The sequence below is a fragment of the Musca autumnalis genome, unplaced genomic scaffold (genome assembly GCF_047663935.1).
Source record: "Musca autumnalis isolate F117 unplaced genomic scaffold, ASM4766393v1 scaffold_1, whole genome shotgun sequence".
NCBI classification, from domain to species: Eukaryota; Metazoa; Arthropoda; class Insecta; order Diptera; family Muscidae; genus Musca; species Musca autumnalis.
In genome coordinates, this window is record NW_027411644.1 from 282,232,694 (window position 1) to 282,256,252 (window position 23,559).

Genomic DNA, 23,559 nt, shown 5'->3' on the forward strand with positions numbered 1-23,559 from the left:
TTCGAAGATGAGCTACATCGGTCCACTCCTTCCGGTACCTCCCCCACAAAAGTTCGAAAATGTTCGGAAAGTTTGTGCGCACGATAACTCTTGAAGGGAGTGACCGATTACCATATTACCAGAGTAATATGAGTTTCCAATACGGTCTCTATAGGTCCACTCCTTCGGGTACCTCCCACACAAAATTGCGGAAAAGTTCAGTTTAGGGCCATCTCTCGAATCGCTTTGATTTTTGTTTTAGCAACTTGTATTCATTGCCCCCCATACGACGGTACATGTTTCATCAGGGGCAAGTCCATACTTCCTGAGAAAATAGCATGAAAGTTGTAAAAAACCCCTATGACACCGTGTAAGGTGGTTGGAGCGCAAGATAACTCTCGAACGGATCTGCTGATTCGGTCCAAAATATGGTCTTAGTAATATTTTGTCCAAACATAGTTTAAGTTTAAAGATAAGCCATATCGGTCCACTCCGTAAGGTACCTCCCCCACAAAAGTTCAAAAATGTTCGGAAAAATTGTTCGTACGGTAACTCTTGATGGGAGGGGCCGAATTGGTCTATACTTTGCACATCCTAATATATCTACCAGATATAGATCAGGTTCAAATATGGACTATATTTGTCAACTCCATCCGGTACCTCCCACACAAAATTTCGGATAAGTTCACTTTGAAGCAACATGCATTCGCTGCCTCATTTACGATGGTAAAAGTTTTTTTAGGGGTCCATATTTCTTGAGCAAACAGACCGAAGAGTGTAAAAACCCCCTATGGCTCCATATGTTGCGGCTGGAGATCCACTTCCATAACGGTCAATGTCGATCCATTCCTTTTAGTATCTCCTCCGCAAAACTTTTGATCTTTAATCCTAATCAACATTTTTGTCTGTTCAAACGCCCAAAATTTTTAAAACCCCCTAAATACATACGTATTTTGGGAAAAAATTGTTTCAATATACACAGGCTGAGGGTATATCTCTGTCGGCAAAGCCGACTGATACTTTTTTACTTGTTTTCTTATAGAAATAGTATACCTAGATATGATATATATCATGATATATAATGTAAATAGACATCTCATTTCTTTGGTAACCCATAGTGTAATCTGACGAAGAATATTTTTGTCTTTGATGTCATCTCTCTAAATTTGATTTTTGTGGGACAGTTTTGAACAATCTCAGATGAAGTCCGACTTTAACCGTAAGACGTGTTTTTCATTTTTAGAGATTCCTGGCGATTAGACAAGATTTACAGATTTGGCAGTATAATTTTAATTTCAAATGGAATGTATTGAATTGCACATGGAATTCTGAAATTACAATTGAAATGTTTTGAATTACAAATGGAATTATCGAATTAAAATTAACATGATTTGAATTACATCCGAAAATAATGTTGTTGAGGTTCCTTCCTCATTTGTTTTCTGCCTCGAATCGAAACTGCATACCTCTGTCGGCATTGGCCGATAGACAGTCCTTCTGGACTCTCGTTTTCTACTGAGGCCGAGGTCAGTTTATCGACGACTGCAGTCGTTGGGATGACTGTGGTATCATGTTAGTTCACGTATGTACAGTTCTCGGCTTCAGCAGAATCGCTACGGTATCTGAGACTCAGACCCTCCAGGCACGATAACTGCCAAACGAACCAATCGACAAACCTTCGATCTCGTAATATTTTGCTCAAATTTGATTTACGTTCAAAGATAGGAGGTACCTTCCCCGCAAGAGCTCAAAAAATTTCGTTTAAATGCTGTGCATGTATTTCAAGGGCAAGAACGCACAACATGCACGTAGCAACAGGTCATTACAGGTCATTACTGCGCTTGTTAACATAACGTAATTCTGACTTGCATTTCCTGAGTACTTCAGCCATAAAAAAAACTTCTCTGCAAGCGGTTTTATAGGTACTTTGTTTGGCACGCTTTTCAAGTTGGGCGATAAAAAGGAGGTGTTATAGCATTAGTCTGTAGTGCGATTCTCTAACTCATTTTTTGAGTTAGCGACAAAAATCGGTAAAATAAAAATGCTTATAAATTCGGCAATTAACAATGTATTAGATAGAGCACGCTAGAGAAGCACAATTTCGAAAACTATCTTCAACAAATTTATTTTATAGAATGAAATGATATTGAAAAAAATACAGAATTAATATTTCAAAGAAAACTTGTTTGAAATAATTTTACACAAAGTAAAGTATAAAATTCTAACACCCTTCCTCAATTTGTACTCCGGATTGCTCTCTAAATTTTGCGATTTGAACTGATGTTAGTGGCCTCACAGCCGCTATCATATTTTCTGTAGGACAGTAAATACACTTGATATTGTTTGACTTGACGTGATCCTTTACGAAGTAGACATTAGTATCGATGTGTTTTGTTCGATTGCTGAGTTTTTCGTTCTTGATCATTCGTATACAGCTTTGATTATCTTCGTAAATGATGGTTGGTTCACATTGCTCCAGCATCATGTCATTTAACATTTCTCGTAACCAAGCTTCTGACAAAGCCACATATTCTGCTTCCGTCGAAGAGACCAGTTAATGGAACCTCCATTGATTTGGAAAATGAATCCTGAATTGGATTTCCTATATGTTCGATTCTCCGCCCAGTTTGCGTCTGCATAGCCAACAAGTGTATTCTTTCCGGGAGTGTTTTCAGTACTGAGGCGAAGTATATAGTGTGCCGTACCCTTTAGATATTTTAGAACTCTTTTCAGCTCTGTCCAATCGGATTTTTTAGGGCAACACACCTTTTGTGCTAGTATTGAAACACTGGCTGCAATATCTGGCCTAGAATTTACACTTATATAGAGAAGAGATCCAATAAGTTTCCGGTATCTTGAATTATCTAGCAATTGTTCAGATTCTGTTTTTCCGTAGCCAGGATCAAGTGGATACTTTGCAATTTTTGAATCCTGCATTCCAAATTCTTTAAGTAAGTTTTCAATAAATTTAGTTTGACGAAGAGAATAATTAGATCTTTTGTCTTTGATGACCTCTAATCCAAGGCAGTTATGTATATTCCCAAGATTGGTTATTTCAAAGTTTGTGTTCAGCAAACTTTCTACTTGATTGATGCATTCAGCCGAATTACTTGCCACCAATATATCATCAACGTAGACCAATATATACACGTGTCCCTCGTCGTTGGTGAATTTTGTGAATAAGCATTTGTCTGCAGTGCTTTTTTTAAAACCTCCTGCAATTAAAACGTTATGTAGAGTTCTGTTCCATGTATGCGCGGCTTGTTTTAAACCATACAAGCTCTTCCGCAGTTTACAATCAAATTTGTCATTCATTTTCTCAAATCCCGGCGGCTGCTTCATGTATATTTCCTCTTTCAGATCGCCATTAAGGAAAGCAGATTTCACATCCATATGAACAACATGCATTTTCTTAACACCAGCAACTGACAACAATGCACGGAAAGTCGGTTGCCTGACGACGGGAGCGAAAATTTCGTCGTAGTCTTCTCCGTACTTTTAACTGAAGCCACGAGCAACTAACCTTGCTTTATAGCGCTTATAGTGCGTCTCGCTTGATTTTGAATATCCATTTACAGCTTATAATATTTTTGTTCTCTGGTTTCGGAACAATCTCCCATATCTTGTTATCTTTCAGTGATGACATTTCTTCAGACATTGCTTATATCCGCTTGTCGCGATCTTTCGACTTAATTGCTTCATTGTACGTTCTAGGCTCACTAGTATTGGAAATCGTAGAACTCATATAGGTTAACTTCTCTGGAGCTTTACCCTTTGTGCACCTATTTGATGTTCGAACTTTAGAGTTTGTATGCAAGTTTGATGAAACCATTTCCTCATTAGTATTTCCGCGTGGCAATTCCTCAGATGAAATTACTTCTATTTCAGTGTTCACATTTTCTTGAATATTTGCATCTGCTTCTGGATTTATACTACAAAATGCAATATTGGGGATTTTCCTTACGCCATTTACTTTTTGCGTCCTCACCAGCAAAAATGCAGTGAAATTACGTCTCTACATTGTCTGTTTGGGCAGATATGGAATGTTTTTATTTCGGGTCATATGACATTGATGGCTAGTGTAAACACCCCTTTAGAGAATCGCACTACTGATCTCTTTAACATATTACAAACAAAACCCCCCAATCTATCAAAAAATAAGATTTCAAATTCCAAAAAATAATCAACTTATTAAAAAGGACTTTTTTGTATTTATTTAGGATTTTTGTTGATGTTGATTTGTTGTTTTTTTTTTTGCACAGAAAATCGAGAATGTTTTACACAAGACCAAAAAATAATTTACGCTAAATAAAATTATATTATTAAAACTTATGAGAAAGAGTAATGAAATAAATGGAAAATCTCGCCCTTCATATTAAAATGGAGGCACAACAAATTAAATAATTTGAGAACTACAATTAAAAATATATATTGTTGTTACTAAAAAAATCATATGGAGAATGGATATCAAATCCAAAAACTTATCAAAAATCACAAAGCAAAATTAAAGAATAAATGGAATACATTTTGCGTGTGTGTGGTGTGGATTGGATTTTCATACTTCTTCTTCTGCATGGAAAGAAAACAAACTAGAAATTGCTAAATCTTAAAACATGTTGTTAATTTCTAATTTTTCTTGGCATAAATAATGCTATTTATTGTTGAATATTGTAAAAAAAAGAAAAGTTGCGCCTTTTTTCCCCACTTCTACTGAGAGTTTAAATTAAAATTATTATCATTTATGGTTGGTTGTTATTGTTGTTGCAGTTTGTTTTTCACATTTTCTTTTTATTGTTGTTTGAAATTGTTGTATTGAATTGTTGCAGATGATTTTCTTTTTTTGTAGTTGTGGCTGATTGTGATTGTATAAAGAATGTGTGTGTGTATTTTGTTTATATGAAAATGTGTATGTTTCAGTGTGTGACAGGGTGGAGTTTGGAGGAAAACAATCGCTGCTTGAAGTTTACAAATATTTGAATGTTTTTGTTGTTGTTTTATACTTAATTGATGTACAAATTAAAAAGTATTTTTCTTTTTTGTTTGTTTTGTTGTTTATGCCACTCCGTAACGAAACGAACCGAACACTTAATCAATATACTGCGCTAACCAACGGAAACCTTCACCATAACCTTGTCTCTTCAGCACAGAGCACATGAACAACTCCAAGGGACGACCAGGCAAATCGGAACGTGCAACTTTGCCCTGAAAATGAAAGGGGGAATTTGTGAATTCGCCGTATTGAAATAAATGCTGTTGTTTTTTACCTTTCCAGTGGTTAATTGATAGAGACCAAATACATTCCTTAATTCATCTTCACTGGCAGCACCAGGTTTATCGATTTTATTTCCCAAAATAAGCACAGGACAATTTGACAAAGCCTCATCTGTTAGCAGAGAGTCCAATTCGTTTTTGCTTTCTTGGAAACGGCCACGATCCCAGGCATCGATCAAGAAGACAATAGCATCCACAGCGGGGAAATAATCCTTCCACACTCTACGGGCTGAAAACAGATAAAAAAGAAAAATTATTAACTATGGTACGCTTGCTAAACCTTTTATCATAATATTATCACCACCGGCTTAGCCAGAGGGTCTCAGTTCTCTGTGCCATATTCCAACAGGTCTGATCACTTTTCCATTTTGTTGCACTTGTATTCGCAGACCACACTGGTAGTCCGACCTATAGCTTTATAAGTGGTCAACAAATGTTGCAGGCAAGTTCCAAGCAGTTTCGGTGATGAATTGTTCGTATTTTCGCACTTTCACTCTCAGAGTGCACGACTAACAGGCTCTAACAAGATCTACTTCCAACTCTTCGACATCTAACTTATTTTTGTTTTCCTAGGATTCGAAAGTGGCCTCAGTAGTGGCCTCAGCTGTCTAGCTACTTTTGTGAAAGTGGTAAAAATTCAATCATAATTCCATCTCCATCCATCACGTCCACCTTGTCTATGTATTTTTTGCTATCCCGAGAATGTCATTTGTTGGTATGTGTGTATGGACGTTTGCAGTATCCCTCTTTATCAATGCAATAATAATTCACCCTAACCCTTCATCATCTTACTCCAAGTGTAAAAAACTGTGAGTTCTTTTATGTTAATTCTATTCATTTTTAAGTTCATTCATTTCCCTTCAAAGCCTAACAAACAACATAAAGTGGCCACAGGTAATGATGTAATATCCCAAATTAGGTAGGGGTGGTTGTTCTTTTTTTGTGGCCTAAAAACCTGTTTTGCAACCTAACAAAGTGAATAACCTCTTAACATAAAGCAAGGAGTGGTGGTTAAAAAGGGTAATAAACAAAATTAGTGCAATGCCAATAAATTAACTCACCTTGAGTGTGACCACCCAAATCGAAGGTGGTGAAACGCATATTGCCAATGGACAATTCTTCCGATGCTATAAAGAAAAACAGAAATTTTGGTTAGCTTTCAAATGCATTTTCATTGGTTACGATGAGGTTTCTACTTACTGGGATGTAGTGTCGGTACATGTTGGGCTAATTTATCATCTTTGAGCATGTGCAACAATGTGGTTTTACCAGCATTATCCAAACCAAGGAACAATAATTTACCCGATTTTTTCCATAGACCTAAAAAATAAAACAAAATTGATTCATGGTTAGCATTGGGGAGTACTATGAGGGTGGTTAAGCTAAATTTGTCATCAGAATATATATATATATATATATATATATATATATTCCTAAGTAGATATATGTATACCGCTGATATAGCCATCCATCAGTAGCAAACGTAACACACGAAAAATATATCACGAGGAAAGGAATGAAAGAGAAAAAATATCTTTTCCGCGAGAAAAAGAATGCTCCACATTGGACAATAAACGGAGACGTTTCCACAAGAATAGGTGTATATTGCTTGCATTAACGTCACCCAGTTGATTTCAGGTACAAAACTACTATTGCTACAAGGCAATTATTTGCACTAACCTCAACTTCGACGTACGAACCCTGAGGGCCCAAGAGTTACCAAACTTATTCTTAAAGTCAAAATAATTGCAACATCAGCACAGGATTAAGTTAATTACCCTAAAGACACATGTTGAAACTTTCACCGTGTGGGTTTAGAGTTATGGACAACAAATAAGCTATTGTGTTGGATCCAGTCAAAATAGTCAAAATATTTCAGTTGTACACTCATGCATTGTACCTCGTAAAAGAAACTAAATGCATAAGAAATAAAAATGATACATGTTTGCTTTTTACCCGCGTTAAAAATGCACAATAGTGAAGTTTTGAAACACAGCTTCGCATTTGTTTAATATTACGGAGTTATGAAACACAATTCTTCAGGCATGTGCAGTCTTTTGCCAAGCATCTAACAATAAGGAAGTCAGCCAAACACTGTCGGGGAATGAAAGTATAAGTCAGCTGTGTCGACAGACATATACTCTCAGTCTGGGACCTAAAGAAAAGAACCAAACACAACACTGCTGATGTCTATAGGGGTCTTATGACTTGCACTCGAAAAAAATTGTACCGTCTTAACTAGGGCCGCATACACAACATGTTGCTAAAAATTTAAAAACGATCCCAGACGAGTCCTTGAACTTCACTCTTTCTAAACTTAGTGTTGGAGGTACCCAAAGAGTTGTCCGATGTAGTCAATATTCGAACATAATTCGGGGACGTAAGAAAAATTACTATGTACAAGGTTTGGACCAAATCGGTTTCTCCCTTCGAGGATTTATCTTACGTACTACCCAGTTTAGTTGTGGTCGGCAGGCATTTTGGAGATTTTGGTCCATTATTTTATTTATTTATTTCAATTTTCATATGCCCAGTCTTTCGACCTTAAGGCTGCATACTACAGTATAATGTTCAATTTAATATTATATAAAATAGCTTAAATATAACAAGGGAGGGATGTTAGAACTACTCAAAAAAAAATAATTACTATGTATAAGAAAAGGGGGCAGTAATTATAAAATAAAAAAAAATGTAAATAAAAAACATTTTGATTAATTGAATTTTGATACTCCAAGAATGGAAAGGATAATAAACTACTCCAAAAAGAAATACAGCATTTATAATAAGAGCAATATAAATATGCATAAATAATATTAAATTTTTTATTATTATTTTTTTTTTTTTTTTTTGATTAATGAGAATTTCAAAAACAAATATTTTATGAAAATTCATTATTTTTTTATGAAACTTCAGATCATTAAATGCAAAGTAAGAATTTGAACTACTCCAATAAAAACTACATTTACATCTGAATATGAAATGAACCACTCAGTGATGTGCCTAAATATTTCAAGCAAAATACGACACAGTGACTACATTCAAATTCACATGTATGCAGCATAGGAAAAAAAAATATTTAAAGCATTTGAGCTATAAGCGGATAATATGAAAATTAATATAAATAGATCACAATTGGGAGTAACGTGAAACAATATACTCCAACATTTTTCTGCGGAATACAACTAATGAAAGACCAAACACTCCTCTTAAGGGCAGTGGCAATACATTATATACTCTAGCTACTCGAACAAGAAACGATCTCTCTAATGGAGGTGTGAGCAAAGGAATGCGAATTTGGGGGTTCCGATATGATCTTGTAAAACTGAATAAATGTACAAAGTAAAGCGGCGTCTGCATCTTAAAGCATTTGTAGAAGAGAAGGCATATTCGTAAATTAATAAAATCACGAAATTTGCAACCTAAAAAATCAATAACAAAAGGAGTGACATGCTGCAATCTTTTAAGCGAATAGACAAATCTTACTACTCTATTAAAGGCAATTTGAAGCTTCTTAAGCACAAAACCAAATGTTCCTGAGAATACTTCTATGTTGTACATGATTATTGGCATTATCAATGCTTTTACAAGGTATTTTTTAATATCATTCGAAAGACATAATTCGGTGCTATAAAGCTTCCTTAACATAAAGTTAATTTTGGAAACCAATGAATTGATATGAACTTCAAAAGTCAGCGCATTGTCAACAATCACACCAAGGCATTTTATACAATCAACAAATTCAATTTGTATATTATTATATCGGACTTCAATTTCCGAATCGACAGGAAAACCAAAGGACATAGCCTTCGTTTTGTTGGCATTGATAGATAACTTATTTGTAAACATCCAATTAGCTACTGTTGAACTAACATGATTTACAACACTTTGCATGACATCAGGGAAAGCAACATCACACTTAAGCAATAGTTGGATATCATCCGCAAAAGCATAAGGGAGGCAATTTTCAGAAGCAACTGTAGCAAAAAAATCATTCAGAAACATGATAAACAATAATGGGCCTAGCACTGACCCTTGTGGGACACCACTCACAACAGGCAACAAACTTGAATGATTACCACCGGCATAAACATATTGATATCTACAGCCAAGATACGATTCAATTAGTGCACAGGATGTAATTGAAAACGCAAAATTATGGGATAGTTTAAAAACCAATAGTTCATGGCTAATCCTGTCAAAGGCTTTCTCCAAATCAATAGATACAAGAACACAACAACCATTGTTACTTGTAATATGCCGAATCTTGTCAGTTAGGCCCACTAATAGAGATGTTGTACTCCTATTAAGCCTAAACCCAGATTGAGAATCATGTAATAAAGAAGGAAAAGATATGTGACACAAAATTTGCTTTTTTAATATGTGCTCTGCCATTTTCGAAAGTATAGGCATGATTGATATAGGTCGAAAGTCATTAGCTGCATCAGACTTACGAATAGGAATCACTTTAGCTATTTTCCACAGCGAAGGAAACACAGAGGTCATAATAATGGTATTAACAATGTGAAGAATATGGTTTCCTATTAAGGGTAACATTATTTTAAGGAACTTTAGAGTTAAACCGTCAGAACCTACTGCATTTGATTTAATCAAAGAAAAACAATCCATCATTTCATCAAGGCTAACTGATCTAAAGGAAAATCTACCCCAGGAGTTAAGAATAGCCGGCGAATTATTATTGTCAACATTTTGGAAAGAAGCAAACAAATTATTTAACTGATCAACTTCAACATCAATAACATCCCTATTTTTTCCAATGCCATAACTGTTCAAAAGAGACCAAATCTCTTTAGTCGTTTTGCCATTGAATAGCTTATGATGAAATGATGATTTGATTTTACGTATCACACGCTTCGATTTATTACGATTTCTGCAAAATATGCGCCAGTTAGCATCATTTGGATTATGAAGATAAGCCCTCCAAGACAAATCTCTCATAGAAAGCCAATACTTTATTTCAGGGGTTTTAAACCAATCATCTTTCCGACCATTAACACACCGCCTCCTCCGAACAGGAAAACAACTATGTATTTCATATAAATTTGTATATAACACATTTAGTTGCTGATTCACATCATTTGTACAATAAAGCTCAGAAAAATCACACAATTCCAAAGCACTATCCAAAGTGTCTGCCGTTACAGCAGAATAGTCTATATATTCATAATACTGCGGTACAACATTACATTCAACATCCATCGAAATGAATATAAATGAGTGATGCGATATTCCCGGACACTGGAATTGACTAGAAAAACTCAATGAATTTGTCATCGACACTAAAAAATAGTCGATTGTCGATTATCTCAGGAAGTATGGACCTGCGCCCCAAAGAAAACGATCCGAGACGAGCTATTAAACTGCACTTTTCCCAAATGTTGTATGGTGGTACCCGAAGGACCGATATAGTGCATATTCCAACCTGAAACATGGCTAAATGAAATAATACAATGTGCAAAGTTTGGACCAATAAAAAACTCCCTGCGAGAGTTATCTTGCGGATTTGCCATTTTTTGTTGGCGCCGTCAAGGTTTCTTGGAGCTTTTCTTTTACGCCATAGTATGGACTTGCACTTGAAAAAATTGTATTGTCGTAAAGGGGGCCGCAAGGACAACCTGCTGAAAAAACATTTCAAATCGATCCGAGAGGAGCTTTTTCCGAATTTTGTGTTGGAGGTACCCGAATGAGTCCATATTCGAACCCGATTTATGCCTGGAAGTAATATTACCATATACAATGTTGTTACTAATTCGGTTACACCCTTCGAGAGTTATCGTTCACACCATTTGCAGAAAAATTTTGAACTTTTGTTGGGGAGGTATCCGAAGGGGTGGACCGATATGGCCCATCTTCGAGTCATGCCATATTTGTTATGGTCACCATCTTAAACTAAGTTTGGACAAAATATTACAAATGTCAAATTTTGGTACGAGAGTTATGGTGCTCATCTGCCAGACAGAGAGACGGACATAGCTAAGTCGACTCCAAATTGTTTGAAACAGATTTCGTCCAAGCATACTTAGGATCTAAACCCATTACTTCGATGAGGCACATTTTTGTTTCTATCAATGTGTATATACCCCATTTATCTTCAAGGCTGAGGGTATACAAATTAAGTTTTTGTGGATGACCGGCCTTTGACCGAAAATTTAAGACATTCACATATGAGCTGGGTTCACCACTGGCTATGAGGTTACATCTCCCTTTAAATTTTAAAAATGTTTGTGGATGGCCGGCCTTCGGCAAGGAATATGATATTTTCACCCAGTTGGACCTCCAGAGGTTTACACTGACACCTATATCAGCGGATTTCGGCAAGAAAAATGTATATCGTTGGTAAACATATCAGTATGAGCCGTTAGCTGAAACCTTGTTCACTTCATAGGAAAAACACTGAATCCACAAATCGCACATTATTGGCTGACTTCTGAAACATCAGTTGCTTTGTAGTCATGAAACAAATTTCATGAAATTATGCGTTCTTAGATCGAGTTCCCCACTACTGCAATTACAAAAATTTCTCTAGTATACAAGTCGATTTAAGAACGCCTAATTTTATGAGATTTTTTTCATGACAACAAATCAACTAACGATTCGAACAAAGCCCATACTCACTTTTGCCGTAGACATACGATATCATAGTTCGAGAGGTACAAGTTATATTGAACATACAAAATAGGCGGGCCGAACTTTGTATACCCTCCTCCACAAACTGTGCCAATTGTAGTTACTCGGAACCTATTATGTCAGCTAAAATCCTCAAGGCACCTAAAATAGGAAGGTAACGTTATTTGGAGGCTATTCCGAAACATGGAGCCCGGTCGAAAATTTTTGTTGAAGTAGTTTTGTATCCACTGGGATCCTTAAATATCAAATTACAGTTAGTTCAGTTAGTAATAGCTAAATAAAATTCTCAAATTACCAGTTATATGGGCCTACAATGAAAAGTGGACTTATACAAATTTTTTGTGGTGAAGTTTTGTAGCCACTGGGAAGCTTAAATACGAAATTACACCAGATTTGTCAGGAAAATTTAGCTAAGGTCCTTTAGATACCTCTACCGAAACGTGGACATATGCCGACAATTTTTGGTGGAGAGTGCTTTGTAGCCACACTACAGGCAGTTCGGTTGGAAAATGTTGCTAAAAGTTACTTGGGAGCTAGGCCTAAGACAGCAATTTTTGGGAAATTTTGTAGATACTGGGAACCTTAAATAGCAAATTACATCAAATTATGCCAGACAACCTAGGAAAAATACTTAAGATTCCTAAAATCGGAAGCTACCGTTTCATGGGGGCACTACCCAAAGAACCTATGCAGAAAATTCTTGGTGAAGATGTTTTGTAGCCACTGGGAACCTTAAATATCAAATTACAGCCACTGCTGTTAGAAAACTTAGCTTAAATGCTCAAAATAATTCAAATTGGGATGTGCCGTTGTTTGGGAGATGGCACTCGGAACGAACATTAAATGTCAAATTACAGCTAATTTGATCAGGAAATGTTTCTAATATACTCAAAATACCTTAAATCGGGAAGCACCGTCATAAGGGGCTATTCCAAAACGTGGGCCTATGTAAAAAAAACTTTTGAAAAAAAAAACTTAAATGAGAAGCACAGACAGACATGATTATTAACAGAATTTAATGCAGTAAACCGTGGATACTTTTACCATACCTCTAGATCAAAGCTGAGAAGCAGACTTCGAATGGGACGTTGTGAGATTCTAAATGTATTTCCGCAGAATCGCGGATTCGTCCATTATATAGTGCTAAAGTGGCAGTAATCCGATAAGACCAAGTACGTAGGTGGTATCAACGTACAGTAACCGCAGATAATTTTATCATACCTAAAATTCTGGAAAGTCTCAAGAGAAACGGATCAAAGCTGATATGTAGAACCTCGGTTTCCGGATGGGAAGTTGTGAATTTCAAAATTTCTTTCCGATCATACTGGAGCAGACTTAGAAGGTCGTGAAGAACCAGTAGGAAGCAAGCAGCACGAGCTTAGCTTTGTGCAATAACCATAGAACTTTTTCGTCATCGCCTTTAGACATATCCAGGACGAACACAATCGACCAAAAGTTTCCGAGTAAAGTGGGGAGCAAGTTGAGTTTACGCACTCAGTTTGGATTAGGATGACATTTTTGTCATAAGTAGATCTCGTCACTCTATATAACATTACTGGGGGTAGTCTATGCTTTCCGAGATATGGGCCTTTGAAGTTCTGAAAATTTCCTTGTACAAAAGTCCGATTACAATTTAAAAGAACATTTTGTTGAAAAAGTATTTCATTGAGGACCGGCAAATATGATGTTCTGAAAATTCCCTTGTTTAAAGGGCGGTAATAACGGAAAAATTATAATTCCAAAGAAAATGTTGTACCCGTACCTGTGAAAAAATTGATCCCGATCCTAGTATAGTGCTCAACTCAAGCCTCAAGCGGTCACAGTATTATTAAGTGACTGGGAATCTTTGAACCTTAGTGTGCCTTTCACATTGAATGTGAACGTAATGTAAAACTTTTCTATGCTATTTTCTAATTGTTAGAAAAATCTTCGAATTCCTTTTCCAAGGGGAAGTATTTAATTAAAACCGGCAAATTTATATCAAAACAACTTGTTTCATTTTAGCCTGAACTTGATTTTCTCTTAACCTCAGACCTAGACCTATGAACGGATGTTTAACAATGACTAATACCCTAGACAGACGGCAGCGTTAATTTGCATTAACTGCCTTAATTCAAATTAATTCGTGCATTATCCACATTCTTAATGCACAAAATCAAAGGAAATTTAAACTGAATTTAGCAATTTCAATATGGCAATGCTGTTGAAAATCAATTGTCTTTTGTCAAATTTCCATGTTTAAGAAAATAAAAATGGAATGCAAATCAGCAATTTTCGCGTTTCTTCAAAATAAGTAGTGGTCTTTCGCGAGTAGAATAGCAGCTAATCGTTTTCCACGCCTTCTAACAAGTCTCTTTTTCAAATTTTTATTTTCACAAAAAATGTCATTACCCACCATACCAATTCTATCGAAAATTATATCTTCCTCAAATGTTTTTTAAAGTTTTGCAATATTTTTATAATATTAAAAAGACTCAAAAATATCGCGAATAAATTACATTTATTTTTGCTTCATCGTAGAAAGTGTATTTGTTTCGCATATTTTGGCGAACTTTTGTAAAGCTTTATGAAATGGTCTGCTGGGTACAAACAAACAACACAAACAGCTGTTTCAGAAATGCAGATACTATCGTCTGTCAGGGTGAAAAATTAATTCAAATTAGGACATTTTTAATGCAAATTAACTCTGCCGTCTGTCTAGGGTATAAGATAATTATCAACATTGTTGTTGTTGTTATTCTTATCGCTACGAGATTCTCCTATAGCAAATTTGACGATACATGCTCATTTTCACATTTATATCATTAAAGAGGGCAAATAGCTGTTCGAATTTGATATAGGGTTAAAACAAGATTATCAACAACAGCAACAGAGGCTGGCTTTCGGTTTTGGCCGAGATGTGTGTTCAAAGATCAAACGTCAAATGTAAACACAATGCGTTATGGCCAACACATCGTGTCGTTGTGTTTTAACGTCAACACAAGTTTAAGCTACTACAACGGCGGCTGGTCTTCAGTCGATCTGTTTCGGCAGATAGACGACATATGGGCCAATAATAATTTATGTGCTTTGTTGGCAAAACAGATTTTAAAGATTAACTAAAAAACCATTCAATTTTATTTCAATGATCTACTTACCCAAATATCCTAAAACACCAGTAAACCAATCCCAAATGAACATTTTGTAATAAATATGTTACTATAATATGCGGGGAAGAAGGGAAGTAAGTGATATTATATATTATTAAAATGCTGCGGCTCTGCTGCTGCTTTAATGTTAAACTAAGCTGCAAATAAAAGAAAAAAAAGACAAGTTAAACAAGGCGGAAACATTAAACTTGACAAATAACAAAGAAAGTAGTGCATTTTTGTTGTGTCTTTATTGGCACATTTCAACGTACTACGTGCCCAAACACCCAAACACACACATACGCTAATTTCAATGGGATCCCAGAGATGAGTCCGGATAAATAGGCTATCACTTGCAACTGCCCGCCTGCCTATAGCTATAAAAAATAATTCTTTTATTAACAATTATAGTTATTACATGCTTGAAAACTGATAGTTCGGAATGACAGGGCAACTCTTGCCGAATGCAAAGCAATAAATGATAAGACATGGAGACGGGGTACTTGAACAAAGTAGAAAAAAAGTACTATGACTCTCTAAATAAGGCAAAACCTTGACATAAATATGTGTAAAGCGCAATATACGGCTGACGAAAATATTATTAATAGACTCATCCACTGGCTGGGCGCAAAATAGTAAAAATTGTTATTTAATAATTTGCAATTTTTGATGTTTTTTTTTAGCATTTTGTACTTTAGACTTTTCGTGACGAAAGACCGATTTTTAAGGGACTACCAAAATAATAGCTCATAACTTGTGTTGCTCCATTTCTCCATACTTCTTCCCATACTATAGCCACGATTTACACTTCAATTTTCTTTTGACCAATCATTGTTGTACGAATCACACCACCACCAATACCCCGTCGTCTGTCTTGTCTGGCTGGCAGGCTAGTATGACAACTAGTCAAAGTCAGCGTATATGTGCGTGTTTCTTTCATCGTTTTTACACTTCCTATTTTTTTCTTTCTTTATTTGCCCAGATAATTTTTAACAACACTTTTTTCGGTAAATGTCCAGCTGCTTCTGGGATTATCGGGAATGCTGGAGCCTTTGCTTCCGGTTACCTTACCTAATGGAGTATATTTTAATTAAAAGTACAAATTCCAGTAAATTTATCCAAAGCTCCCCTATCAAATTTTCACTTAATTCTTTCTCCCGTATTTTTTCTTATAAAAATGAAAAAGAAGAAGAACAAGACACGACACGACAGCAGTGCTGAGTGTTGCTAACTTAATGGATGTTAAAAACGTCAACATTATTTTTGACATTTAAAAGCGCCAACAGTTACCAATGTTGTAAAATAGCGGTTTTTGGAACAAATTTCCATTATCGACCCTTCGCAGAAAAAAAATTCATTTAAATCGTAAATTTTTTAATAGCCGGCCTTTGGCCAGGATTTTAAGACTTTCCCCTAAGGGCATGAGTTAATTACGGTCAAGTGAACAAAATATTATTTTAAATCGTAAACTTTTTCAAAGTAGGCAAGAGAATTTTCGGAACTTTGCAGGCCTTTATTTCGGGAAGTATACATTTCCGCAATAAAAGTAATACATCGTTGGAATCGGTATGAAAATCACAACAGCCCTGTTCCTTTACGTGCAAGAATCTTCAAGTTTTACCACTTTTTACACGAAAAGCGTTCCTTTACTTCAGACACCGTACAATTCATATGGTAGCAGTTTACAACTTTTGCTACTTTTGCCGGTTTTACCATTTTCAAAAGTAAAGGAACAGGCCAAACATGTGTTAAAGTTTTCACATTTTTCTGCGGTGGGTCGGTAAAGGAAATATAAGCCGTTTGACGATAAATTGTTAGATGTGAATCATAAACAAACAATAGGCGTGTTTGATAATCCAATAATTAGTTTCACTCTACGGTGTGTCGACTTCAAATTTTTTAATTCCCCAAACAAATGAAAAAACTTGGCATGGTTGACGGCTTTTTATAGTCCAAGAGCCATGACTTTTCGATCGCACGGTCAGGGGCTGGATTCTTGTTCTATGAAAATTTGAAAGGAAAAATATTTGCTTACTCCCGGTCCACACTAAAGCGATTTCAATGATAGAATTTCATGAAAGTAGGCGTTCTTAGATCGAGTTCCATACAAAAAGTAATTGTATGAAATTGCTGTAGTGGGAAGTCGATCTAAGAACGCCTAATTTCGCTGTAGTGTGGACCGGGACTTTATACATTTTTTCATTTTACAGTTTTCTCCTTTTTAAAAGCTTCATTACACATTTTCATAGAAACATAATCCTCGACTGATATGACCCTGCTTTTTCACTTGACAGGACAGTTGAGTTTATGTATTGATTGGCAAAACCCCAACACTTGCCTGTGTGACGTAGGAGTCCCGACAACTGAAAACAACAGTTGTAAAATTTTGAATGAAAATCGATTTCTTTTTCAGCCTGTTTCACTATGTCGAACGAAAATAAAAACGAAAGAAAAACTACTAAACTCGTGTATGATTTTCAAAATTTGTAGTTGTTTCGAAGCAAAAACAAAGTTAATATTAAAACGAAAAGCAAAGTTTAGGTGTTTTTCGTTCGCATTAATTTTCTTTCGACATAGTGGAACGGGCTGTTATTTGTTTCCGTTTTCATATTTATTTATTACTGATGTTCTTTTGTTTTCAACACATTAACAGCATGTTTCGCTACGTTGAACGAAAATTAATGCGAACAAAAACACCAACACTTTGTTTTTCATCGTAATATTGAATTTGTGTTTGCTTTAAAACAACTACAAAATTTAAAAATCATACACGAGTTTAGTTGTTTTTCTTTCGTTTTCATTTTCGTTCGACATAGTGAAACAGGCTGTTAAAATTTTATCTCACTAATCTTTACAACAATTTTTTACACCAACTCTCTGCGAAAAATGGTAGACATCTGGGAGTATGGCTGACTTCCGAAACTTCAGTTGCTTTGTTGTCACGAAACAAATAGGCCTTTTCGATAATTTCGCAAGTAAAAAGTACTTGCAAGTACTTGCAACTACTTCTCATTTCTCTTTTACTGAACAAGTTTTTGTTATAGAACAGCATTTTGTAAGTTTGTACAAATTTGTACAAACTTTTGGGTTATCGAACATACCTAATCTCATGAAATCAGGTGTTCGTAGATCGAGTTCCCCTCGATTTAAGAACACCTAATTTGATGAGATTTGTTTCGTGATAAAAAAAATGGCGTTTGAATTAGATGTTTTTGCCGGGTTTACATTCTTTATGAGGATTTATTTGATGTTTTTCCTATGGAATTGACATTTGACAACCCAGTTAAGTGCAAACAGGGTAAAAAATTAACATTTTCAAAATCAGCTTATGTGTTAGTCTTATGTAAACGCCTAGTGAGGGGAAATGGCGTGTGAAGGCCCCGGCACATACAGCCCGTTGAGTATCGCGTTATACTATGTTTACATTTACGAAATCCACTTGATTTCATCTGTCAATTCCTTTGTGTATACGTCAAATGAAAACTCATCTGAAATCGATTGGATTTCATTTGACGTTTGAGCAATGCCATATATATTTTATGTCTTTGTATCAAATAAATGTTTGGATTGGATTTTAAGCAACTCATTCAACAATGTTGTAGTTCATAGTATTGAGAATGTTTATTTAATATTTTGAGCTTTTTTTGATTATAGAAGTACAGTGTACCTAATACCCCGTTTATATATAACCGGATTTAACAAACCGACTGGGTTTTAAATGTCAATTCCATTGCTTATATTTCAAATAAATCCTTATAAAGAAGGTTAACCCTGCAAAAAGCTCTAATATAAACAGCATATTAGCTCAGTGTCAATTATGCAAAACTTTTGTTGATTTGCTGCATTCAAGTGATCAACAGAGCACTGAAACAATAATGAAGAAGGTTAATTAATTATAAAAACAAATTGTTTCATCTGAAACGTGATTAAAATAGTGCCGTTAGATTAAAAAGGATAATCAAGATAATAAAAGCCTGTAACAAACGATTGACAGACAAGGAAGGAGACATAAGGAAGGTTTGAAAATTCTTGAATCACGAAATGGGTAGAGAAAAAGAGCCGTAGGGAAAAATTGTGAACTTGGAGGCAGATGTGGACAGAGCCAATTGGAGGCAGATGTGGACAGAGCCAATGCGTTGAATAACTATTTTCATCGTTCTGTTCTGTGTTCTTTTGTCGATGGTCAGACTAGCACGATTTCAACATGGCGACGTCAAGTTTATAGGCGAGGGGTATGAAGTAGTGAAACCCATGTACATGGTTTTCTGTGTTTGTTGTGTTGCCTCTTCTTGTTCATCGTTGCAAGATTTTTTTCTTCAATTTTCTTTCATTTTTATTTTCTCAAGCAAACGTTAACAACAAAACAAACATAAATATATTTAATAAAAACATTTAATTAATGAAGTAGTGAAATTTTAACTATTAATATTAATTTAATTAATAATGTTAACTATTTTGTGTTGTTTTTTGGTTTATTTATGTCTTTTTTGTTTTTATTGGTATGAGAAACACAACAAACGCGAATGGTAAAATAAAGAGGACACGCAAAGATCTTAAATTTCACGTTAACGTGTGTGGACATTAATGAAATTTTAAAAGAAACTTTAACGAAATTTGTTTCATGAAACCTTGCTAGTCTGACCATCGACTTTGGGACAATGAAAGGCAACTAGTTTGCTCTAACTGAAGTTGACAATAGCCGAATATTAAAAGAACTTAAAGGTTGTGATCAAGACAATATTAAGCCAAAACAAGCCGACCATGTGATACCCTACACCTTTGCTCCTGGGAATTAGCTTTCCACAAATCAAAATTTCTTTATGGAACAAATAAACTTATTGTAAGAAATAACTTTGTGGACTCTGGTACCATATCACACCAAGCATAAATAATAATATAACAATTGTTTCCCAAACATCTCAGAAGGAAAAAGGGAGACTACTCTTATATCAATGAGTGAGTGTACCCCGATTCATATTCGCTCAATCATATGGGACCCACAGCATATCTCCGAGTGCGAACAGCGTGTCCTAAGACACCAATTGTAGAGAAGTTTTACATGGCTGAAATACTCAGCCAACATTACTGAAGGGTTTTCTGTGTTCAGCCAACATTACTGAAGGGTATTTTACCATCGTTGAAAATTTGATGTTGCCTGACTGGGAAATCTTTTTGAAAAAATGTGGCAAAGTGACCCATGTCGCAATGTATGTATAAAAATCCAGTTGGACAATTTATACGCTAGGGCACCATGCAATTTGCAATAATGCAAAAACTGGGAATGGGAAATGTGGTTCTCTAAACAAAACCCATTATATATTAGGCAGTAGACCCGTTATCTAGCAGACACGTTATTGCTATTTGCATCAGGGGGAAGATCAGTAGTTCCATTTCCATATGTAGTCTACTTTGCCGGTGTATGCCCACCAGGAAGTAAAATATAGACCAAAAATATGTTTTTTTTTTATTTTCCATACAAAAGTAATGGTCCATTTCACCCGCTAAAAGATATCAGATCATCATCCAAAATTGTAGGCACCTTCTTCTAGCAACACTCTTACCTCGTGCAAAATTTCGTGATTATTGAGCTATAATTGCGACCTCTGGCGTGTTTATTATTACACTATAAACAAATAACTGAGTATATTAGGCTGTAAATCTGTTATCATGTACACCAACACAATTGACACCAATAGAAAGGTCAAGCGTTCCTCTTCCAAGTATAGCTTATTTGCCCGGAATGTCTCTTCCAGGAATAAAGATATAACCTATATATTAAAAATTTTCACACAAAAGTTGTGGTCCATTTAACCCTCTTAATATTATCTGATCGCCATCTTAAATTGCAAGCTTCTTCTTTGTCATATACTCTTACCTTATTTAAAATTTCGAGGCGATCGGACAATTATTGCGACCTACAGAGCAGCTACAAAATCGGATAAAAATTATGTTTTTGGTCCATTTCACCCGCTTAATATTTCACGACCATCACCAATAAAAATAGGGATCTATTCTGGTCTAAACCCGACCTCCATAGAAAATTTCGTGACGATCGGTCCATAATTGCGGCCTGGAAATTGATTACAATTAATAATGGACAGACGGATGGAGGGACGGACGGACACACATCTTAAAATCGCTTTATCTCGTCGAGATATGAAAAATGGTATACCACATTGGGGGTCTCCGACGAATATTTCGCGGTGTTACATGAATATTTACCAAAACAAACTTATAATAATAATAATATAATAGTGGTGTAGGGTATAATGATGTTGGGGAAATACTTTTAAAGATTTCCAATAATATCATTAAATGTGGGAAATATCCATACTTTCTAAGATTCACAAAATAATTCCAGTACAAAAAAAAAAGTGAATTCAAAAAGCATTCAAGATTTCAGTAGTGGTTTTATTAGTGCTTGACAAAATATTTGAAAATATAATTTTTGAACAAATCACAACGTATGTTGAGGACAAAAAAATTGCAAATCAGTGGTGTGGCTTTATGAATGATTCTGGAAAAGATGAAGCCTTATTTAATATTGTTGAAAATGTCTGCAGTGGAATTGATTCATGATGTTGAGGAGTAGCCGGAGCATTTTATGACTTTAACAAGGCATTTGATTACACTGCGACACAAAATGGAGATGAACCTCTGGGGCAGAGATAATTCCTTTTGGGGATGAAAGCCCTTGGTGAGTTTATTAAGAATACCGAAGGTACAGATCCGCCGTGAGTCGAACTTCCGAGTTATGGCGTGATGAAGTTTCTGCTGAATACCCTGTAAGGCATCGGAAGTCTACGTTATATATTTTTTAACTCTTGTTTTAGCCTATTTATGAAATGACATGTCTTCAATCAAATTGAATGAGGATTATTTTCGTAGAGCATTACGACCTTCTAACTCGCTTCCTTCAATGTTCTTCAAAAATGTTGCTCAGAAAATTGTAGGTACGACTCTCATTGGCAACTAATCGATTTTGTCGCGTTTTCATGGGACCAAACCATACAAATTTTAAAGAAATCGCTCTACAGACCACATTTATTGTCCAATCGATGAAAACAGTTTACCAGTTCTTTGTTGTGACTAAACTGATCCTTGCCTGAAAATTGCCGGTACGAGCATTTTTTTCAATTTCCATTCCCCTTACGTGTCTCTCCTACAAAGAGCGACTTGCCATATGCCTAATGTGGATTGAGACTGGGGCTTTATATACAGTCGGACCTCGATTATCCGTAATGGTCGGGACCGGAGGTATAACGGATAATCGATTTTCCCGAATAATGGAGTACACTGATTCTCATGTAATTTTAATAAAAAATGCATTTTTACAAATAATTATAAACAAGAGCAATTATGAATTTACTGTAAAGTTTAAAATTTTGAAACTGTTCTGAAATAATTAATTTGTGCTTTATTTTTGTCCATTGAAATTTGTCGAATAACTTATAATGCAGTATCATGAAGATTTTCATGGTTATGCTTGGTTTACATTTACGAAATCCACCCGATTTCAACTGTCAATTCCTTTGCTTAAACGTCAAATGAAATTTAATGGATTTCGGATGAGTTTTCATATGACGTATATGCAAAGGAATTGACAGTTGAAATCGAGTGGATTTCGTAAATGTAAATCAAGCATTAATCGGTGTAAAATAAACCAAAAAAAATCTGTGTTTTCCTCTTCCGGATAATGGAGGTTAACGGATAATCGAGATTCGACTGTATTATAAAATGAAACAATAAAAGAATAAATTATTTTTTTATTTATTTATTTATTCGATATCCATACAAAGAAAGCCTATAAGTCCAATTATACATGTATTGTGAGATTACAATTAAAATTTAGATTCCATGGCAGCCTAATCGAAATTAAAAAAATATGAATGCTTTTAACTTTTGCCGCGTATTCCAGTTATATAGTCCGTAGTACTTGTAGTTGTTATGGTTAAAACACTATATTTTTGCAATGGAAATTTAAGAGCCACTTCTTCATACACCTCTAAGATTAACAGCCTGTTTCTGTATGTCGAAAGAAGAATGTGTGCGAAAGAAACACGTCCAAACTCTTGTGTGTTTTTCAAATTTGTTTTTTGTTGTGAAGCAAAAGAAAAGGTAAAATTATTTCGAAAACTAAAGTTCGGGCCTGTTTCATTCGCACACATTCTTCTTTCAACATACAGAAACTGGCTGTAAGGTTTTTAGTGGTCTTTGCTATAACGCTATAATTGCATTCCCATTACTTTTTTGGATAATAGACCGATCAGAAATCCTCTCGCTTAGTCTCGGTCCATACTAGAATAATTACAATGAAATTTGGCATTTTTTGGGAAGAACACATAATTTCAAGAAACTTGTGTACACACTTTCATGTATTCTGCAATTTTTCTTTGTTACAATATTCGTATGAAAAAATCAGACCGTTTTATTTTACATTTTCTTTTACTTTCATGTAAAAATTTCAGTAAAAGTATTTTTAGTGTGGACCGGGACTTATATATGTTTGAAATAGGTCCCAGTTCCCACAGCACAC

The 23,559-nt window shown here is 35.3% G+C and overlaps 1 protein-coding gene across 6 annotated transcripts; it reads right to left on the reverse strand.

The window, feature by feature from the left end:
• Positions 1-4,167: 4,167 nt before the first annotated feature.
• Positions 4,168-16,276, reverse strand: Sar1 (Secretion-associated Ras-related 1). Of its 6 annotated transcripts, XM_073961460.1 has the most exons (7): positions 15,576-15,834; positions 15,327-15,400; positions 15,033-15,181; positions 6,451-6,570; positions 6,312-6,377; positions 5,244-5,479; positions 4,168-5,181 (listed from the first exon to the last, which is right to left on the reverse strand). In XM_073961460.1, exons 3-7 carry the CDS (start codon positions 15,073-15,075, stop codon positions 5,065-5,067), a joined length of 582 nt encoding a protein of 193 aa, XP_073817561.1. In that variant the 5' UTR covers positions 15,076-15,181; positions 15,327-15,400; positions 15,576-15,834; the 3' UTR covers positions 4,168-5,064. The 6 variants fall into 6 exon arrangements, with proteins under 6 accessions (XP_073817561.1, XP_073817557.1, XP_073817559.1 ...); XM_073961456.1 differs by lacking the exons at positions 15,327-15,400; positions 15,576-15,834 and adding an exon at positions 16,095-16,276; XM_073961458.1 differs by lacking the exon at positions 15,327-15,400 and having other exon boundaries at positions 15,485-16,259.
• Between the last annotated feature and the right edge of the window lie 7,283 nt (positions 16,277-23,559).